Source organism: Pseudorca crassidens, chromosome 1 (genome assembly GCF_039906515.1).
Source record: "Pseudorca crassidens isolate mPseCra1 chromosome 1, mPseCra1.hap1, whole genome shotgun sequence".
NCBI lineage: Eukaryota > Metazoa > Chordata > Mammalia > Artiodactyla > Delphinidae > Pseudorca > Pseudorca crassidens.
The window spans coordinates 142,914,984-142,936,898 of record NC_090296.1 but is presented as its reverse complement, the minus strand read 5'-3'; the positions used below and the strand labels follow the sequence as shown (position 1 = coordinate 142,936,898).

Sequence of the window (21,915 nt, the reverse complement as noted above, 5' to 3'; positions counted from 1 at the left end):
TCAATCTGTCTCCAGATCTTTCTGCCATGCTTTGCTGAAGTAGGGAATCTAGTAGAAGCATGTGTACATGAGATACTATAAAACAAATATTGAAACCTGATGTTTGATTAGATATGGGAAATTAGAAAGACACTGGCAAGAAATTAGGATGGTTCCAATAGTTTGTGCCTAGGTGATTATAAGCATGGTAGAGATTTTAAAGAATTGGCCTATCAGGAAGGGAAATTGTTTGGGATGGGGATTATAGAAATGTTGGGTTTGTGGTTATGATGCACAATAATGGAAATGCCAAGTAGCCAGTTGGCATCATGAGAATGGAATTTAGAAGAAAGTTTTTGGCTGGAGTTAAAGGGTTAGACGTCACACCCCGGATGTGGACATTAATGATGGATTGTACAAGGAGAGAGAGAGAGAGAGAGAGAGAGAGAGAGAGAGAGAAGATGGCTAGAACAGCATTCCTACACTTTAATCACCTGAGGATTCTGTTAAAATACAGGTTTTGATTCACTAGGTTTGGAGTAAGAGCTTGAGAGTCCTCATTTCTAGCAAGCTATCAGTTGCTGGTCCAAGAAACACTCTGAGTAACCAAGGGTGAAAAGACTGATCCTTGAGAAACCACCATAGGTACAGGTGGAGGAAAAGAAGCCAACAGAAAGAACAGGAGTGGAAAGGTAGAAAGATGACACAGTATTATAAGTGTCATGGGGGATGTGGGATGGTTGAGATACCACACTCTGTGGAATGACCAAGGTGAAGAGGAATGGAGAAAATCTAGTTATGGAGTAACCATTGGTGACCTTCAAGAGGTCAGTTTCTGTGGAGGGAATAGAACTTGGTTTATGGGAAGTTAAGCATTAACGATCTGTGAGATAGTGGAGTTACAGTTGGAATTGGGTCATGCAAAATGTTGGTACCCAAAGGAACTAAGGAAATGGGATGATAGTAGACGGTATGTAAAGTGGAGGACATTGCTCCATCATTTACTAGGTGAGAGACTAGGAATGTGGGCACACATGGATTTGGTACATGAGCACATACCAAAAGATAGAGATGACCATATGTAGATTTCTGCAGAAAGGGGAATAGAACAGGATTTATGGAAGATGCTGGAGAGATAGGAAATAATTGAGGAAAGAAGTTGGAGATAGGATTGAAGGCACCAGTTAAAGAAAAAAGAAAATACATTTTTCTCTCATACAGAAATAAAGAAAAGTAATCAGGCTGTGGTCAAGATGGTGCAGTGGGTTCATGCTTTAGTGCACCTCGTCTGCTCCAAACACATCGCAGTGACAGAAAAATATGAGAACACATAGCTGGGCCTAAGACCCAGCTATGTGGGCCTAAGAGCAAGATAAGTAACCTGATGAGTCAGAAATAGTACAGAAACAAAAGGTTGATGAGCAGAGGTACATTCATTCTCAGGCTGGGCTCCAAGTCTGGAGGCAAAAAGTAAGGACAGAAATTTAGCTCTCAAGGGTCCTGCACAACTATATGTGGTCCAGATTGTCAAGGGATCAGGGCCAGAGTCACTGCTTGAAGCCATGGGTTGGGGACAGGCTTCCACACTGATGAAAAGAGTCTGAAAAAATAGTGTTGCCAATCCCTATCTGAGAGTACAGCTAATAGGAATCTCTGAACCTAAGGAGGTGGGGAGAGAGGTAAAGATGTAACCATGAGATGATGAACTGACTTAAGCCACTCACCTAGTTGAAGACGGTTCTGCTATATCCCATTGCAAATCAGTATGGAAGGGAGAAACTATTCAACATGAGGAATAATAAAGTTATATTATTACCTCATACCAGTCACAAAGTAAGTTATAAATTCTGGTTGAAATTTAGAAGTAGAACTTTTTGTTTTCAGCAGCTTTTTATTTTAAAATGTTATCACCCTTTAGGAGCCCCAGGCCATCATTATAGGATGGGTTTGGAATTGAAGTTCTAGGAGCCTTGGTGGAGGCAGCAATAACAACAACAATACCAAAAACATTAGACAATGATGACTGAGCACAAAAGGAAAAGAGGGAAAAAAAAACTTCCTACTCAAAATGAACTACAATCCAACATTATGAACCATGTAGAAAAAAAAAAACAGTTAACAATAAAGATGTTTGTTATCCTGACTTTTACTCAACAATGATCTGGATATTCTACCCAATGCAATAAGACAAAAAAAGAAATATAAGAATTGTGGAAAGACATATGACCATCTTTTTGTGAATGATATGATCATCCTACATAGAATATCAAAAGGTATTTGTAAAGCTAGAACAAGTTAGAGAGCTCAGCAACGTTACTAATACAAGATCAGTAAACACAAATTAATATATTCCCTAAACACAGTTAGAAAAATTTAACTGAAAACAAATCACACTTACAATAGCAAAAATGAAATAAAACAAAAAAAGGCAAAAAAATATAAATTCTACAAAGGATATGCAATATATTCTAGAAAATACAAGACAATGTTAAGAGTATAAAAGAAGAATGAGAAAATGGAGCATATATCTTATTCATAAATAGGAAAAACCAATATAATGAAGATGTTGATTATCCCCCAAGTTTATAAATTAAATACACTCCCAATAAAAATCCCAGCAGGGTTTTTGAAGACACTTGCTTGATAAGCTTATTCTATAATTTATATGAGAGAATGAAAGACAAAGAATAGCCAAGTTATCTTTTTAAAAGAAGGTTGAGGAGATTTGCTCTCATAGACAAAGACAAAAAGACTTATTATAAAGTTCTAGTAATTAAGATGGGGAGACAAATAGGCCAAAGTATAATAATATGTTTTTAGCACTCAGAAAACATACATGTATATGTATGTAGATATATAGATAAACAAACAAACAGAAAGATGTGTGGCTATGTGTGTATTTTTGATGTGTCATTGCAAATCAGTACGAAAGGGAGAATTTATTCAATAAAACCACATGAGGAAAAATAATCTCATACCAGCCACACAATAAATTATAAATTCTGGGTGAAATTTAAAAGTAGAACCTTTTGCTTTAGATAAGGTTTTTGTTTTAAAATACTTTTAGATATACAGAAACGTTGCAACAAGAATGCAGAGAATTCTCGTATACTTCTCACTCAGTTTTCTCTATTGTAATCATCCTAAATCACCATGACACCTTTGTCACAACTAAGAAGCCAGCTTTGGCACGTTATTGTTAACTAAACTCAATACTTCTTTCTGATTTCACCAGTTTTTCCTCAAGTGTCCGTTTTCTGTTTCAGAATACCACATTACATTTAGTAATCATGGTTCTTTAACCTCATCTGATCTGTGACAGTTTCTCAGACTTTCCTTGTCCTTGATTACCTTGACAGTTTTGAGGTCAGATTTTATGCAGAATGCCTCCCAATTTAGTCTTGTTGGCTGGGGTCATGAGTTTTGGGGAGGAAGACCACAGAGATGTGTGCTGCCCTCATCACATTATATCATGCTTATCACATGGCATCACTGAATATGCTAGCCCTGATCACCTGGCTGAGACCAGGATTCTCCACTGTAAAGTTATGTTTTCCCCTTGCCATACTCTTTGGAAGTAAGCTGATAAACACAGCACACAAGGTGGGGAGTTAAGCTCCATTTCCTTGAGTGAGGAGACGCTACATAAATTTTTGGAATTCTTCTCTAAGAGAGATTGTTAAATATAGTACTTTTAGAGGAAAAGAGTATATCCTTTGACATTGAGGGAGGAGAATCTTAAGATACATATTATAAATAACATAAAGGGAAAGATTAATGCATTTGTCTACATTAATTTTTAAAAATCTTTAATTTTACCATATACAAAGGTAAAAGATAAACCATAGACTGAAAGAACATAATTCCAACGCATACAGCCAACAAAGAATTTACATGCAGAATAAATAACAAATTCCCACAAATAAAAAAGACCAACTTATATACAATGTATGTATGTATGTATAGATATATATAGTATGTGTATGTATTATATATTACATATATTATATAATATTATTATATAGGTAATATATATCCACACATACACACATAATATATATAATGCACACACACATATAACACACACACAACACAATGAAGAAAGTATAGGAAGAGACACTTCACAGAACAGGAAACTCCAATTGAGACGATGTGAACCTCAGCAGTAATCAGGGAAATGCACCTTAAAGCTACAAGAAGATAACATCTATCACACATCAGATAATATCATATGTGGAGATACAGGGTAAGACGTTCATCCATTTAGTGATCGTAGAAATATGAGTTGGTCCCATCAGTTTGGGGAAACGTTTAGCAATACAGTGAAGGATTTCTACACACTAAATTATAAGGATATCCTCTAAAGCCATTCTTCTGAAATATTTTTTTGTGCATAGAAATCACCTGAAGAACTTGTTAAAATGAAGATGTTGATTCACTGAGGTCTAAGAGTCTCCATTTCTACCAAACTCCTAGCTGATGCTGTTGCTGGTCTACATGCCCATAGTTTGAGTAACAAGCCTCTAGAGGTCAGCAAACAGTGGCCTGTGGGCCAAGGCCCAGATCTGGTTCCTGTCTGTTTTTATCATTGAAGTTTTATCGGAACACATTTGTTTGTTTCTGTGTTGTCTATGGCTGCTTTCAGACTACAATGACAGAATTTAGTAGCAGCAACAGAGACCGTATGATTTGTATAAAGCCTAAAATAGTATTTATTATCTGGGCCTTTACAGGAAAAGTTTGCCAACTGCTGCTCTAGAGAAACTCTCCCACATGCACGTAAAGAGACTTGTGTAATAATATTTATTGCAACTTTTTTTGGAGTAATGACAGAATGGAAATAAGTGTCAGTTAGTAGAACAGACAAATAATTTGTAGTATAGTCACATGATAGACTACATCAGTTACAAGTTACAGAACTACAAGTCTTAATGTGGATAAATCTAGAAAAAACATCCCTTGTTTTAAAATTTAAACTTAGCCAATTTTCTTACAGATATATACCTCTGCAGGCAAATTATTAAAAGATGCCTGGAAATGACCCTCATCTATTTCAGGGCAGTGATTACCTCTGGTGAGGGATTAGGTTAGGGACAGAATCATGGATGCATTCACATGGGCTCACAACCATAGGTGTCATGTATTATTTCTCTCAAAAATTTGGAAAGAAGATATCAAAATGTAATAAATTGTTAATACTGGGTGGTAGGTACACAGTTTTGATAATCTCTACGCTTTCTTATTTCAGATATTTCAAACATTGGAAAAGAATCAAAAGAATCAAAAAGGGGAAAATATGCTGAATATAAAGACAAGTATTTTGAAGTGCAGGGAGGGAGTGAACATAGAGAAAAGTTATTCATACCTGAGGCTCTCTCTCCTCTCAATTAAGCAAGAGATATTCTGGTATTACAAATTGTCCCTTATATAGTTAATTTTGAGAATGGTAAACAGGTTTTACCAGGTGACTAATTTTACTCCATGGCTTGTGAAGTATTTTGATTCTAAGAGGTCACTTCATCCAGGTCCTGGAGTAGAAGGAATTTCCCTTTCTCTGGAACTAATATTTCACTCCTTTGATCCAAGCTCAGCTTATTGTTGGGACAATAGTGATGCCAAGAGCGAAGCCCCCAAGCACATTCCTCCTCCTTTGGAGTGCGAGCCTTGCAGTATTCCTCAGGGAAGAGTCAGGAGAACCTTCAAGATTCCTTCAGGGAAGAGCCTTTGGCTTTTGTCTGAGAATCTCGGTGTTCCATGCCCTTTCATTTCGCTTAGGTGTGGATGCCCTCCCACTGTGACTTCTCCTGGCATGATTCCCCGAGCTAACTCACATTTGGGTTACATTCAGCAGCAGCCTCCTCCCTGAGAGCATCTGCGCACAGCTGGAAGCCAGCTTTGCACATGGGCCAGGGCAGTCTCATCATTGATTTTCCCAGCAGTATTGAGGCAACTTTACAGGAAAAGGTGCTGCGTACTGAAGCTGGGGATCTCAGTTCAGCACTCTTAGCCATAAAATATACAAGAGGGACGTTTCAGTTCCAAGTACATTTGCATATCCTATAGAAGCCTTTGTAGCATGTTTGTTGTTGTAAGGATATGGGAATACTTTGAGTCAAATCATACCCCATGAAATTTAACAGCTGTATTGAAAAGTCCTGCTAGCTGGCACTTGGTAACCTTTGGTCAAGTGCCTTCCATGTGTCAAGGAAAGCGGAAGTGCAGCCAGCTGATGATACAAATACCCAAAATACCATCTTCTCACCCAACAGTAGCATTATAAGTGGTCTCTAGCATGCTTTCTTCTTGGGAACCTGATTTCTGAACACAATGCCCTCTTACCCATACAGTTCAATTCCTGAACTATCTCCTCTTTCTGAGATAGGTTTATCCCTCTGATGGACGTTTCCAGCCACTATGTATCATTTTTAACCATAACCAGAGGGAGCATAAGTTAGGTCATTATAGGGATAATCAGTGAGGCTTGTTGAGAGGGCATTCCCTGGTCTTTAATGCACAGCCCATAACCTAGTGCTGGCTTTATGTTTATTGTAAAGTTTTCAACTCAAATGCTAAGACAAACCATGCAGGGATTGTAAATAAGTGAAGGGACCAGGTGGAGGATAATAGGGAGTGGTGTGGCATATGGCGAATTAGAGAACACATGCCCTGTCTAAATGGAGTGGCCACCACTTTGCTCTAGCTGATTATCATTGTGCAGAAATGCTGGCCCAACATTGACAGAACTCTTGGATTTTTAAGGGAAGCTAGAAATAGGGATATTTTAAATGTGAAATCTTCCAACTTTTAGATGTTGGCAACTAATTCAAAAATTTTTTAAAAATCACGCTAAAATGAGACACAACCCAGAGCCACAGATGGCCCATTGGTTAGGTTTGCAACCTCAGAATAACAGAGGACATGATCTGAGAGCTTTAAGTTAGATCATTTGTGGCCAGCAAGTCTAAGCATTTGGGTCTCACCCACGTGGCTCAGTGCCACAATCTTTTTACTGAATCTGATGGCAGGAAAGAACTTAGATTGAGAGCAACAATAACCACATCAGGAGGCAAAGGTACAGAACCACGTAACAATAGTCATAACCCGGGATCACTGGGGCTCTTTGATGACCTTCTTCCCATGACCTTAGAGAGGTCACTACACAGGCAGCAAACGAAGCAAGCGACATTTATGAGGGACATTTTCCTTACCATAATGTACCTTTTCCTGTCACTTCTTGCTCACATAGTGACCCAAGGGGAGAGTGCTGGGGAGAGAGCAATTCTGGGCTCCGTACTTGGCCTCCCAGGAGGATTCTCAGATTCTACACTCTTGCTCTAGGTGTGACTATGTTCTGAACAATTGCTCTTCTCTACAAATTCATGATTATCTCTCTTTCATCAGGTTTACTTTTCATCCTTCTTAAGCTGAACTCCCAGAAGTAACATCAAAATGAAGGGGTCAATGTCTAGATAGAGTTTGGGGTTCTTTACTTGGTAGGTCCTAATACACACCAAGTGGTAGGTGTGGCTGGCTAACACTTGCAGAAAATGAGGCAGCGTGGGAAAGGGTTGAGCTGGGCATCTACTGGAGGAGGGCAGTGGCGGGGCATGGGGGGCACTCGGCTCCCTGGTAGGGAAGCTGTTAGTGAGGAAGGAACACTCTAGCCCTCCAGCCAGGCCTTGCAGAAGGAGCCGGAGGTAAAGCCCTGCTTCCCCTGGAGAATGTCCCCATCACTGTGGCCTTGACCCCCATTTCTGCCTCCTTTTCCATACATTGATTTTCAACAAATGGAAGCCATATTGCAAAGCAGTTAATTATAAGGAGTTTAAGGTTATGAAAAACTTGGTTCAATGTTCAATATCAGACTCTGCCACAAAGTGTACTTGGTTGTTTTTTTTTAAATATATATTACTGAGCCTTAGTTTTCCCACATGTAAAATAGAGTTAATAATATCAACTTTTAAAAGATATTGGAGGGATTTCCCTGGTGGTCCAGTGGTTAGGACTCTGCGCTTCCACTGCCAGGGCCTGGGTTCAATCCCTGATCGGGGAACTAAGATCCCGCAAGCTGCGTGGTGCAGCCAATAAAATAAAATAAAATAAAATGGAGACAATTAACTGTAAGCAGTGCCTGGCACCATCACTAACTTATATAGGTCTTTGGATTCCAGGGTGATCAGTGATGCATTGGATGGTAGGGCTGTTATAGCTGGGCATTGCTTGAGTCTCCCTTCTTTAGCCCATGCCTGCCCACAGCACGCTTCAAGACATTTCACATCTTCTCACCCCTTGGGGAATGGTGTAGAGGGTGTGGCTAGAATGCCCCCTGACTGGGGTGGGTACAATGCAGGCTCCCCACCCTGACATCTATCCTGTGGACCCCTCCTGCTCTCACTCTCTCTGGACAAGGATCTCAATTGCTCTGTGCCTCTGATTCCCTATGATTAAGCCACCCATGACCTCAGTGCCAGGACTCCTGTGTATATCAACCTCCTCTTTCTCACAGCCAATGCTATGTAAATGCTAAGCGTTTCTGTGATGTAGCAACTTTAAGAGGATGAATGAATACATTTGATGAGGGAATGTTGGGAAATAATCCAATAGGGCTCCATTTGGTATTGGGCCTTTTATCAAGGCCGTAACCCAAACCCACTTTATGGGGTTAGGGAATAAAATTACCATGTCAGATAACAAAAAGGAAGAAGCAGGGACAGAAAGGCAGGCCTTGAGAATCCAAAGTCAAATGAGTGTTTAGACAAAAGATGCAAGGGAAGTTCTCACTGGTGAGTGCTGGAAAGCTGGTAGCGCTAGACTTCCAAGGCCAGAGCAAGAGAGTGGGGCTGGGATGAAACCCCAGAGAGGGTGAGATGATTAGGATTTACAAGATTGTCAGAAAAACAGAAAGGTGTGAAGGTCTAGGCCATCCTTTGTGTTGCATGGCCATAGAAGGCAGCCCTTCTCTTGATGCAGTGAATATTAAAGAACTTGCCCTTGAAGATTTAACTGGCTTTTGGCCCAATGGGATTGGCTCCGAAAGCTTTCATCCAATTCTCTGGGTGCCTAGCACCCCCTAGCCTCTTCCTTCACAGCTTCCCTCCCTTCCCAAAACGATCCCAGAGTCTCTGGCTTGCTTCTTAGGAAACATACACCTAGACAGTCCCTGAAGACCAGGCTCTGTTCTGAATTACAGAGGGCCTACGAGTAGCTTTGTGCTGGATGACTCTGGGGACAGCTGTTGACAGATGGAGGAAAAGGTTAGACGTGAGGGTCCATGGGCCACTGGGGGGCGAGGCTTTCTTCAGAAGTATATTTGCTCCTCTTTGGCCTTTCCTCCAGCCATCTCTCCCTTTCGCAGTCCATGTCCATGGTGGTCCCTATCCCCCCTGCCCTCCCCCGAGCGTATGCCTTTTCCTTCCTGCTCCGGGGTTGTTCTGAGTGAAAGGGGGAAGAATGGAGGATTTTGGAGCGGTGCCTCTTATGCTATAAGCTTCAGCATTTAGAATCTTGGAAAGGCTCCACCTGGGAAAGAGTTCCAGAGAAAACAAACTTCAGACCCAGGCTCGTATGGGAAAAGGCTCATGTTCACGGAGGTGGCTTCAGGGACCTTGTTAGAGGCTTGGCCCCTGCCTTTAATGGATCCGACGTGGAGCCTTCCAGGGCCCACGATGCTGCATGGCCTTCAAGGGAGATTTCACTCACAAGCTATGATACCTCTTTCATAGGACTTAGAGTTGTCAGGTCTCTAGGGAACCACCAGCTTTTGTCGTTCTGTTTATGCCCTAACTGAGGCAAGAACGATTTCAAGGGGCCAAACACCCCATCTCCTCTCCTCTTCATTCCCCCTTGTCATGTTGTTCCCTCTTGGAGAGTAGCTGAATTTCTTTTCTAGGAGAGAAGGGGCCAAAAATGTATTTTCAAGACCTGTGGGATCATCAGCTCAGTTCATAGGAATCATCCTTCCAGCCCCAGAAATGGCATTGACAAAAGCAGTGATCGGCACAAGTTCAGGATTCCCCCAGGCCAAGAAGAGGGATGGGGGGGTAAGCATGGTAGGGAAAGGTTAGACAGAGTTTATGGTGATACCCTCATGCAGTTCCTTAATGCCACTGTGTGATACTCAGGGGACCATGTATCTAGATTTTATGCCTAAAATAAAGCAGGTGCCCCTACAGGTAAAGCAGTGTGAGTACAGGAGCTGGGAACACCTGGATTTCTGTTTCTGGCCTTGTGCACTTAAGAAAAGTACTTCCCCATGTCTTTACACATGGGGCTCAATACTGACCATTAATTCCCCCATGTCTGCCTCTTCTGCCAGGGGTCTTTTCAAACATAGACAATCATGGGATACTAAACTTGAAGGACAATAGAGATCATCTAGTCCCATCAACTCACTATATATATGAGGAACCTGAGGTCCAGAGTGGGGAAGTGTCTTACCCAAGGTCACATGGTGAGTTACCTCCTTTGACGTCTTTGTATGCAGTGCAGACCCCCTGTCCCCCTCACCAATTTTAATTCTTAAGATCTTAAGACCTCATGAGTTTCTGTAGGTCCCAGAGGACTCAGGGATGACTAGATGCCTAGTATGGGATTGGTACTAAAATCCCTTAGGTGAGGGAAATATTCCAGGCCAGGATACTTCACAGGGCCTAGGTGAGGCATCTGGGAGTAGTGAGAGAGGGACCATTGCCTGGAGAGAAACAATGGAGTCACAGACCCTCTAGGCCAATGGCCTGCCTTCCCTCTGCCTCAGACCCAAGAGAGCCCTTGTCCTGGGTTAGCATAGTGATGCTAGCACAGAAACATCTCATGTTGAAACCAAGTCTCCCTCTAAACATGACCTCATCAGTGAGGAACTTTCCTCCATCTCCACAATCTAACCCCACTCCCTGCAGAAGGAGGGCACCCAACATCCAAGATGACTCAACTCTGTTTTGATCGTAATATGCCCTCAGAATGAGGAGGGGAAAGTCTCAGTGCTACCAACTCGATCTCTCCCCATCATAGCCTCAACGTCTAGCTGCCATTACGCTCTTCACATACCTGCACACAGCTTTCCTAAAAAGGTTGGCTTACTCCTATCTTGTCTGCACACGCACGTAAACACCCACGCACTCGTTACAGACATTATTTTATAGACATTATTTTAATCCGGGGTTGACTGAAAAACCTCCTTCTGGAGATTTGATCAGGAACACCCACGTCTCTGGACATCCTAATTCCGTCCATGGCAGGATGGGGCCAGAGAGGAGCTGAGCTAGCATGGAAGTCCTCCTTGCTTGAGGCTGCCCATGGCTTGATGGCCACCAATGCTACTCCTCCAGGGTATTCCATCCTCTATGAGACTTGGAATTATGGGAAGGCTGAGAGATCAGCCATCATTGCACTGACTGGGTGAAGTGAGAGGAAAAAGTGAAGGAGAAGGAGTTTATAGTCTTGGAAGTACAGTGCCCCCAACCTGGTGCAATCAAAGGTGGTTCACATTATCCCAGCTCCTAGGGTTAGAAATGGCCCTCAGGTATCCCTTAAGAATGTAAGGTCTGGAGAGCATTTTCCTCCCACCCCTTTGCCCCCCAGGGACCCTAGCGATTATGCCCTGTTCCCACCTCCCTCTCAAGCTCATCATCAGGGCCTCCTCCTACTTAGATGAGGCTGTCCCTCCCCTCCTCTTCCAGGACAATCCAAGGCCAAGCCCCCAAACGTTTTGCTCACGTCCCTTCCTCGGTTCAGTGGAGGCTGCAGCAAAGGTGGAGTGTTTCCAGTTTCTCTGACCATGCTTGGTTTTAAGTTAACCCCCTCCTGCTATCCTTCCCTTTTGCTGAGAATTCATTTGGCTGTTCCCAATATATCTGTATCTGTGTCCCGTATCTCTAGTTCTTCCCCCTACCTTTCAAGCTCCCTCTCTGTTTCCCCTTCTAGTTTTGATCTTCTTTGGGGGTTTTGGTTTTTACTTTATTTTGCTTTTTTCTGTTTTTCTGTTTTTTTGTTTTTGTTTTTTATAGGTTTCAGAGAAATTATGTTGAATCCAATAAGCCTTCCCGGACATTCCAAGCCTCTTAACCATGGCATCTATGTTGAGGATGTCAATGTTTATTTCAGCAAAGGACGTCATGGCTTTTAAAAACTCCTTTTAAGCCTCCCTGTTTTGATGTCACCTTGGTAGGCTGGGCCCTCTGAGAGGTTGGAAGCTCTAGGCATTGTTCTGTTTGGATCCGGGGATGCTAAGTAGAAACTACACGAGCCGCCGGTGCCCCTGCATCCTTTATCACCACCAAGACGGGTGTTTGCCCCCATCCACCACTGGCAGGGTTGCCCTTTCCCTCCAATCATCACTGTGCTCCTTTTTTTTCTGGCCTCCAAGGCAGCTCCTGCCATCATCTTAAGAGCCAATAAAGAGAATTAAAAACCTGTGCACCAGGAACCATCTCTTAAATACACTAGCCATTCTCTTGCTTTCCACAAACAACCCAACCACCACGAGAAAGCCTGATGAAGTCCAGCCGTGCTCCGGCCTCACTTTCCCCGCTTGGAAGCGTGGGGTCTCCCTGGCTCTCCCTAGGATACCAGGCCATCCTCTTAGTGACCTCGTCGCCCTGCAGCCTCCCGTGGGGAAGAACATCTAAGCAGAGGTGGAGACGGCGCGGTGAGAGGAGAGGGAGCCAGGCCCAAGTATTGGCACCAGATTAGGTCTCAGAGGAAAGAATGGAAACCAATCATTTTCTATATATATATATATATATATATTTTTTTTTTTTTTTTTTTTTTTTTTTTTTTGGTGGAGAAAACCATACCTTTTTTTTGGACACACTTTCCCCCTACTTCCTCTTCTCTCTGGAACGGCTCACAGTGAGTGGTATTAGAAAACTCCTTGGAGAAGAGGATTTCTCCAGGGCTCCTTCTTGGCCTCTAGATCTGCAGTTCCGACAAGCTTTGGCTGCAGGAGGTCTTGCCTGTGAATTGGGCATCCTGCTAGGACCACAAGGGACCAAGGGAATCAGGGACCAAGGCCCTTCCTGCTGTTCCATGATCCCGGGATTGGCTCTCTTCCCCCACTTTTACTTATTCTTGACTCTGAGAACTTTTGGCACCCAATGGAATCACCATTTCAAGGCCAAGATGAACTGAAGGGGAAGAGAAGTAAAAATTGGCCTCCTCCAGCCCCTCTCATGGCTCCAATGGAAGTGTCATCCTGTTCTCTGGTCAATATATGTGTTTACTTTGCTTGCTTTGACTCATGCCTTACTCCATGGCCACCCTCTCCCAAAGAGGGAGGTTTGTTTCCCCCATTTTCAATTTGATCCACTGGGGAGAGGGAAAGGGATGCTTTTCCCCCTGCTTCAATAGGAAAGGTACAGTTGTAGGGCCTGAACCTCTCCCAGATTTGCTGCCATGTTGGACTTCGGGCTTGGCCTAGTTTCCACCACCCCCCCACCCATGGTGCCTCCGTTGTAGGGGGTCAGCACAGGCTGCCCCCTTGAGGGTGGAGCATGGAAGAGGGGGCCAACCATGGGGAGATCGTAGGACAAAATGGTGGTGGTTTTAACCCACTAAGTTTTGGAGTGATGATGCACAGTAATACATAACAGATTCTCTGCTTTGGGAAATTTCCCTGGGGGTTAGGATTCCCACTTAGGGTTTTAGGTCCTGAGTCCCGTGGATGGTGGTTCTTCACGTCGGGTTCCCAGCCTGATTCTGCAGACACCTCCATGGGCTTTAAAAATGCACAGCTTTCCAAGTTCTTGCCCAGTATCTGGGGTGGCCTCCCGGGCGCCTGAATGTTCAGAGTATCACACGGGGATTCAGCTTCTCTCCAGGGCCTAGAAGTGTGTTTATTTAGCCCCTCCCAGCTCCCCGCCATCCTGCTCCCCATTGCTTCATGTCTGGCTATTCCCCATTGTGTCCTGCCAACCCTTTGGGCCAGGGCCCCCTCCTGAGTGTGGCTTTAAGGAGTAAGCTTGAGGATGATGTTTTTTAATTATTGTAAATCATTACCTCATTTCCAGCCTCCCAGGCTCCATCCATCCCAGCATCTTTTATTCTGCCATTTTCTTCACCTTGTGCTATGACCATGGGGCGTTGTGTTTCCGCAGAGACATATAGGAGTGTTCAGTGTATAGTTTCTTAATAAACACTTTATTTTCTAATGAAATGACTGGATCAGACCTCTTATTTGGCAATTTTGCAAAGAATATTAAAGATACATAGACATTTCAGGCTACCCCGGTTTTTAATTCCCCCCAATTTTACTATTACTCTTTTAAAGAAGTTTCTTAGCCAAGTCCTGTTTGCAAAGGATTTTACAATCTGTTCCATTGGTTGCTTTCACTGAGACCCCTCCAGATACAGGCTGAGTCCATACAGTGAAGGGTTTCCTCATCTTACTGAGAAAGAATTAGAGGCACAGAGAGTTGAATGGTTCACTCAGGGTCACACAAGCACAAGAGACAGAAGCCAGGTTCAAACCTGACTCTTTCAGATACAACTCAGGTTACTGAGACCCTTGTCTCCTCGGTGGCTGGGGACTCGTCTATTGTCCGACAGCCAAGGCTTATGGAGATCCTTTCTTCAGAGCTGATGTGTAAGGGGGTCTGGGAGTGGGGTTGAGGGATCCTTTGTCTTTGGTGCACCAGTAAGCCAGTGTAATTTTTCCCTTGGTTGCAGTGGCTTTACATCTCCCTTATGGATCTTGGGGAAGTGACTTTGCCCAGAGGAAGATGGGGTTCTGGGCTTGTAGGCCAACATGCCAATCATCCAGAGACCACTCCCTGCCCCCCCACAGACACATACACACTAAGGTAGGCCAAACTCTCATGTCAGGTCTCACGTGGGCTACCAGAAAAGGAGAGGCAGAAGAGTCCTGGGGTCCTACTGAGGCTAAAATGCTAAGATGAGCTGGCTGTATCTGTCTGCCCTTGGTTCCTGGGCCCTGACCCAGCTAGAAGGGTCAAAATGCCTTCTGTAACTTACGATATCTTCCTTTTAGGAGGAAGGGACTTTGTATGTAGGAGATTTGGAACAAGAGAGGAGGTCAGGGGCTGGGAGGATTTTGACCCTTCCCTTGGTCTCAGTAGGCTTTTGGGGGGCTTCTTACTTAGGAAGTAAAGATGAGGCATGCGGAAATAAGGTGGGTGAGCTCAAGGTGGAAGTCCAACAGGGATTGATTCGGCTAGGTTGGTGCTTTTTCTACTTACTCTTACTCAATCTCTTATTTAAGTCTAGCTTGGTTTGAGTCCTCACCTCACCTCATCCCCAATGGAAGCTCCTTTTCTATAGAGTGGCCTGGGTAGGGGGTTGCCCAGCTCCACATTCTCCTGTTCTCAAGGGTTCCAGGATTGGACCAGGGATGCCCCAAGCGTTGAGACTGTCTTTGGGACCTTCAGGCTGCATGGATTCTAGGGAGAATTTCATTATTAATAAGTAGAGATATTTAAGTTTTGTTTTATCAGGATGCGTAGAGCCTGCCAATGCTTGGGAGAAAAGATGATGAATAGAAACGGCCCCTGGGAAGATGGGAAAGAAAAGCGCCCATCCTCAGGAGGAAGGCTCAGCCACATGGAGGGAGAGCTGTCCTGGTGCAGCAGGAGGAAGAGGAAAAGATGAGGGTTTAGAGGTTTGGGGCGGGCAAGAGAGTGAGAGAGTTCTTGTCTGGTGGCTTCTATTTTGCCTATCAAGTGTAAGGCAAGGCCTTGTGCTGCAAGTGAGAACATCTAAGAGCGTTGAGAAGGTCTAAAGCAGCAGAAGAGACCATGGCAGATGGCAAGGAAGCATGAAAAAGTTGCCGGGAGGAATGAGGACTGGCTGAGACTGGGGAGCTGTGTTGAGTGTCTAGGACTCTGTTCCCTATGCTTTCCTGCTGGGCTTTGAAGTCCCATGGCATCTACCCCAACGTTAGAGACTCTGGGGCAGTCAGAGCTGGCACAGGGGAGGTGTGGAGAGAGGAACTCAGCCCACCAAGGATGCTGGGTTGGACTGGCTTCAGGCAGGGAGGCTCAGGGGACCAACAAGACCTGTAGCTCTGTGTTTGGAATCTCACCCACAGGATTTCACAGTGGCTTTCTCAGACTTGAGCTTACGTTTTGGTCCTAGGGGATTTCATGGCAAAGCTTCAGTCCATGAAACCAGTGTGCTTGCCATGTGCTGTCTGGATCTTCATTCTGGAAGGAGTGATTGAGGGGCCCTGGTTCTGAACCCTGTTCCCTGAAGCTCAGAGGGTGGGGAACTCATTGTACCCTTAAGAAGCTGTAGGACAGTGGTCAACTCAGTTGTAGGGCCTTCCAGGGACATGCTCTGGAGAGGACCTGAGTCTTTCACTAGGGTTGTGTGGCCAGATCCCGGAACTGGTTGCCAAGCTCCAAAGAATGGGCTTTCCTGGGGAGCATTAGTAACGATCATTATGTCGAACTTATGAAGCACCTATTCAGAGCCAGGCACATTTGACCCATGAGGACGCTGAAGCTCAGAAAGGGTTAGTAATCACTAGGCCAGGTTTTCACAGCTGTGAGTGGCAGAGCCAGGACTGACACGGGGTCTCTTTGACCTCCTGGTGCTCGTGGCTGTTCAGCTGCCCCATAGAGCAGCCCCATCTTCTGCTCCTGGAAAGCTGCAGTCCTGGGATCTCCACAGTCATAGCCTCCCCCTGGCTCTCTAGATGAAGTCCTTCAGGGGTCTTTGGGGCTAGATGCTATCCCTAACTTCCTCCTGGAAACACCCGAACACAGTGATTTTGAAAAGAACGTCTGCCACGCTCCTTCTTCACGCATTCTAGCATTTAATGACCCTTGATGCCTGAAAATGTAGTTGTTCTTACATCTAAGATGAATCATCTGGTTTTCAGTTGGTGAGATCCCCAAACAGATAAGGGTGGCATCTTTGCTGTCAAGAAGGACTTGTTGGCTGAGACACATCTGATCCTCAAGTCGGTAGGTGAGGCTGCCCAGGTCTGGGCAAGCGGGAGCGGCTTCAGGCAGGAAGGTAGTGGAAGGAAGATCCTTGCCTGCCTTGTGCACCCCCATCTGAACTTTGTTCACCCTTCCTCAAAGACCTCCTGGTGTGTGGAATCTCAGCCATGTGCTTCTCACCCAGGGAAAGAGCAGATGCCAAGCATCTTCAATTTGGACGCCAAGAAGCTGGGCTCTGGGCTACCCTGTCGCTCCCTTCTGACGTGGGAATTCTTTTGTGTAGCCAAGCTCCCAGGCACCACGTGCTCCCCTCCCCAGCCGCAGGTGTGACCTCAGCCTAGCACTGGGCCGTGACGCTTCCCCTGGCTCTGCCCAGCTCCTGCAGGTCAAGGCCAGGCCTGAGCAGAGGCTCAAGCGTCTCAGATACTGGAGCTAGACGCCAGGGAGGGTTTGACGCTGTGGAGACAGCACGGGGAGCCGGCAGATCAATGCAGGGTGACTTCATTGTGTGTAGCTTCCTGGACTGCGCCACGTGCGGATTAGGCAGAGGGCCTTTGTTCCTTCAGTGTTTACCGACTCGGAGCTCCGGCTAGACTCACAGGTGGCCTCCAGAGTGACTCTGAAATGGAGAGCAAGATGAGGGTAGCAGTGAGGGACAGACGGGGAGGCGTGAAGGTGAAGGGATGCTGGCTGCTCTGAGGCTCCTTTGGGAAGGACAGAGGGAAAACTCTTCAGTGTGACAGCGGAGGAGGCGACGGGGCAGCGAGGAGGGTGGGAGCTTCAGGGGAACCTGGTCTGCATCCAAATTGTCCAGAAGGCCTGAAGCTCTACTCCCCTGCACCCCTAGCTTTGCCCCACCCCTGACATCCCCACTGTGCTGCTGGGGAGCGGCCGAAGCGGCCAGTGGCCTCAGTTGCCTTGGATAGCTCTGGTTCTGCATTTTGCCTTTAGAAATCCCGTACCACCCCCACCCCCACACACCGCCCTACTCACCTCTCAAGAAAATCTCAGCCAAGATCTAATCATATATCCCAGAGCTAAATAAGCCTCCTTCCACTCTCCTTGAACCCAAAGTGAGTTGAAGATCTCTTGCTGGCAAGGGATCAGGTTTCTCGTCTGCTTTTGCACATGGTTTGGAAATTTAATCAGGATTCCGAGGGTAGGATTTTAATCCCAATTCCTCCTTCGATAAAGTGACCCCAGTTTGCCCCTGGGACTTAAGCTCTGCTTGCTCGGGGAGGAGATTGGGTGGGTGATGAGGCCTAAGAGCTCGCTGCCTTTTCGTCTCTTTCCATCAGGACCCTGTCCCCTCCTGGGTGTGTACCTGAGAGCAGTAGCTCTTCCTTCCCCACCCCCTTTGCCTTCCAGCTGGAGGTGGATGCATTGCTCAGATATTCTGCAGGTTTGGGGGTGGGGCATTGTGAGAACTGGGGAGAGTGAGGGAGATATTGGGGTTATCCTTTGACTACAGCCTGTTCGGCTCCCGTGCAAGAAAGAAACCAGAAAGGCAGGAGGATCTCTGAGAAGCACCGATCCTAGAGGGACACAGAGGATGCTGATGACTCAGATTCTGTGCCAAAGGCAAGGCCAGGTCCATGCAGGTCCAGTTTGGGAAGGAATGTGGAACTACTTGGGTAGAGGAGAAAGGCAGGATTTCCAAGTTCCCAGGGAAGATCCGAGCTGTAGAGAAACCCTGGTGAGAGCTTTGTTGAGACTTTCAAGCCTGGAAAACAGGGGATGCATGAGCTTCCTACTCAGACCAGAGGCAGCCCTGGGCATCTCAGGATCACGTGTCTTCCCACGACCCTCTGCAAATAGGAGCCGCTTAAGGCCGCTCTGATGTCCATGAACCTGACTTTGATTTGGCTGACAGTGTGGGGGGGGCATGTGGCATAAGGCAGGAAGAATGGAGCTTGGCTTTTCTGAGAGGGAAAGAGCAATTCTCCCTTCACACCCTGTCTAAGAGCAATGGCAGGCGCTGTCTGAGAGTTTGGAAGGTGGATCAGAGTGGCCTACATGGCTATGGAGAAGGTTTGAAGACCAAGGGTCGAGGCTGCTCAAAGGTATGAGTTCCAGGGTTGTGTCCGACTTGTGGCTCCATCCAAGTTTGAGGAACAGAGTGTCATGTCAGTTCGGAAAAACCCCACCAAGCCTGACTTGGGTGAGTAATGGCGGAGCCCTTGGTGGCTGACAGTGACACCCAGCTTGTCTGTGGAGCTCTCTTTCCTCCTCCCCGTTTCTACCTCCCATGTGCTGTTACCATGGCAGCAAAATGAAGCCTGGTTGGGCCTTTGGGGACCTCAGTGGAGCAACCGGCCCATTTCCCTTCAAAAGACAAGGGACAAGGCTTCCCTCTCTTGTCCCTACGTTTATTCTGCAGTGAGAAGGGCAAGGACCTAACCCGTGTAAAGTGACTTCACTGCTGTCAACTATGGCCTGGTGATGCTCTGAAATGCCACCTACTTTTTTACTCTGAAGCACACACCAGCTTTGGTCTGTTTTGGTCCTCGTGATAATGTTTTAAAATTGCAATGCAATGTCCATTACATTGCAACGTTTGCAACAGCCTTTGGCCAAAGTCATGTGATCCTGACTCCCAGATGGACTTCTCAGGGGAAGAGAAGGTGTGGGGCTGGGGGGAAGGGGTCCTGGGTGCTCTTGGAGGAATGACATCTGTCTACAGTCTGTGCCACCGTTCTTAGTAGCTGGACAGGCCTAGGGAGATATTTACTACACACAGCCAGGTTCTCGAGGGTGTTGGGAGCAGGGAGACACAGAACATCCTTGAATTTGGAGCTGAGAGGGTTTAGATTCCATAACACAGGAGACCCCTGGACATACAGACGCTGTCTCACTGCCAACCCTTCTCAGCACTGGCCAGACAAACTGTCTCCAAGATCTGCCCTCCTGCTGCCACAGTCAAGAAGGACAAGTCCTAAAGTCTGTGTCCCATGGGCCAACCAATGGAGACACCTCTCCCAGGGCCCTCCTACAAGCAATCTTAGGGAGAAGGAAAATTCCGGAATGCAGGCTAGATGCTAAGTCCAGCCCACGTATTATGTATACACCAACGTGTCAGCCTTCTCTTACTGTTAATTCTGAGAAAAAGACTCACGTGACAGAGAACCTGAGAGGAAATCTCAAAGCAATTTTTGTCATGAGCGTTAGGTCTCTGAAAACTCACGCTGGCTGAGAGGGCACAGCCAGGATCTCTCTTGTCGCTCCCATCTTAGAGCCACAGCTCTGGACCAAAGCCTTCTGCTTCAGAGGGAGCCAGATGCAGAGCGACCAGTGAGAACTTGACTCTGGTGGGGAGGGTGGGTAGGAGAGGCACCATGAATAAAGAATATATTCTGAGAATGTCCTTCCTGCGAGAACTGAAATTCTGAGTTCATGTGTGAATGACTCATGGAATCGTTCAATCTTTATGGCTGTCAACTTGACATTTCCCGGTATTATAACAGGCAATTGCTGCGTAGTACCTTTGATACCAAATGGACAATCTGGTCATTAAAAAGACCAGAATGACACCACTGTGCATTTCTAGGATGGTATCTTTGGCCATCTTAGTAATTTTGTGGGTCAGCCACTTGACCAACTACTGCCCTACATGGATTGATCGGATTTCTGGGAAAGCTTCAGTTTCTACAATGGGGTCCTGTCTTCATTTGAATGCCCAACTTGTTATTAAATAAATCATGCTGTAAGGATCAAGTGCTCTCCTTTTCCTTGGCTGTGGAAATGTTTCCCTCTAGTTTCATAAGATGCTAAGAGCCCATCAAATAACGTTGGAGAGCATTGTATGGTATAGCCAACCTCTCGTAGGTTTACCATGCATGTTAGGATACTAAAGGCTCTGAGAAGTCCTCCTTTAAATAACCCTTTTTATCCTACCTCTTTCCCAATCTAATTGAACATAAAACACTCTTCACTCTAAATAGACTCATGCATACACTCTAGGTAACACTGGGTCAGGGTGTGGGCAGAAGCTTTTTGAAGAAGAACCAAGCAAGATGGGTTAGTCAACCACTGACCTCTTACATCAAGATGAACCACCACACACACAAAAAAATAGAGAAAAATAAAAGGTGAACCACAATATCCCGACACCTTTGCCCAGCTTTAGGCTCGGTTCCCCAGTTTGGCCCTCGGCTTTGTATGGAGGAAGAAATGATTCTGGCAGCTGGTGGGTAGGTGCTCTTGTGAAGTGCAGGAACCCTTCACTGCGATGCCTCGGAAGAAAATGGTAAGTCGTTTCACGTAAGAGCTTAAGACTTCAGCCCTAAACCTGGTCACCCTCCCAGGGGGATGGAGGTGACATCATCTAGCAGTAGTGCACGGCAGTGAAGAGCTGGCATCAGTCTCAGCACTACCGCCAGCAAAATGACTTGGGTAAGTTACCTTTCCTTGTTCCATATTTGTCTCTGAGCTTGCTGTCCCTCAGATAAAAGATCCTACCCAGACAGGTGTCCCAAATACCATGTCCCTACGAGTCACTGTTGTCTCCTAGTGGGGGACATCTTTTGGTTCTGGGGTCTGTCTCTCTGTGCTGAGTGTCTTAGTGTATCACGTGGGAAGGGTGACCTCTGGCCCCTCCTGGAGTACTGGGGAGGGAGGAAGAGGGAGAGGATGGCTGCCCTTCTGGGTGAGGGTTGGTGGATTTCTCCCGAAGAGGAATGAAGCAGATGCTTGGAGGTTAATAGACCCTCGCTGTCACAGTCGGACAGGGCCAAGCGGGAGTTCTTGGCAAGATTTTCCAACTTTGATCTCAAGAAGGCAGCTCTGCCTAACAAATAGTCTGAAATGTCAAAGAATAAATGTTAAAGCTTGAGGGGTCGTTCTCCTGGGAGTTGCCTGGGCTGGCTAGGGAGGGAGAGGAGGAGGGAGAGAAGGACACAGCAGAATCCTTCACATAAAGATTCCGACTTGGTTTTGTGATATTTAAGAAAAAAGAAAACTCTGAATTATTTATAGTGCAGAAGATGGAAGCTGGATGTAGAAAAGTGGCTGGGCTTGAGATGGTAGTTCACGATCCAAC

At 45.7% G+C, this 21,915-nt stretch overlaps 1 protein-coding gene across 7 annotated transcripts in view; it reads left to right on the top strand.

Annotated features, from left to right (window-relative positions):
• The window catches only part of NTRK3 (neurotrophic receptor tyrosine kinase 3), a 385,061-nt gene that overhangs the window by 264,909 nt on the left and 98,237 nt on the right, over nucleotides 1–21,915 (top strand). For 2 of the 7 annotated variants that reach the window (XM_067696143.1, XM_067696137.1), the window contains 2 exons: nucleotides 10,295–10,429; nucleotides 11,982–14,128. The exons of 4 other annotated variants lie outside the window; for them this stretch is intronic. In XM_067696143.1, coding sequence (XP_067552244.1) covers nucleotides 10,295–10,429; nucleotides 11,982–12,100 — 254 coding nt within the window. In that variant the 3' untranslated portion in view covers nucleotides 12,101–14,128. Of the gene's footprint in view, nucleotides 1–10,294; nucleotides 10,430–11,981; nucleotides 14,129–21,915 lie in introns of those variants that run through there. One more of the 7 variants, XM_067696152.1, reaches the window with a different exon arrangement.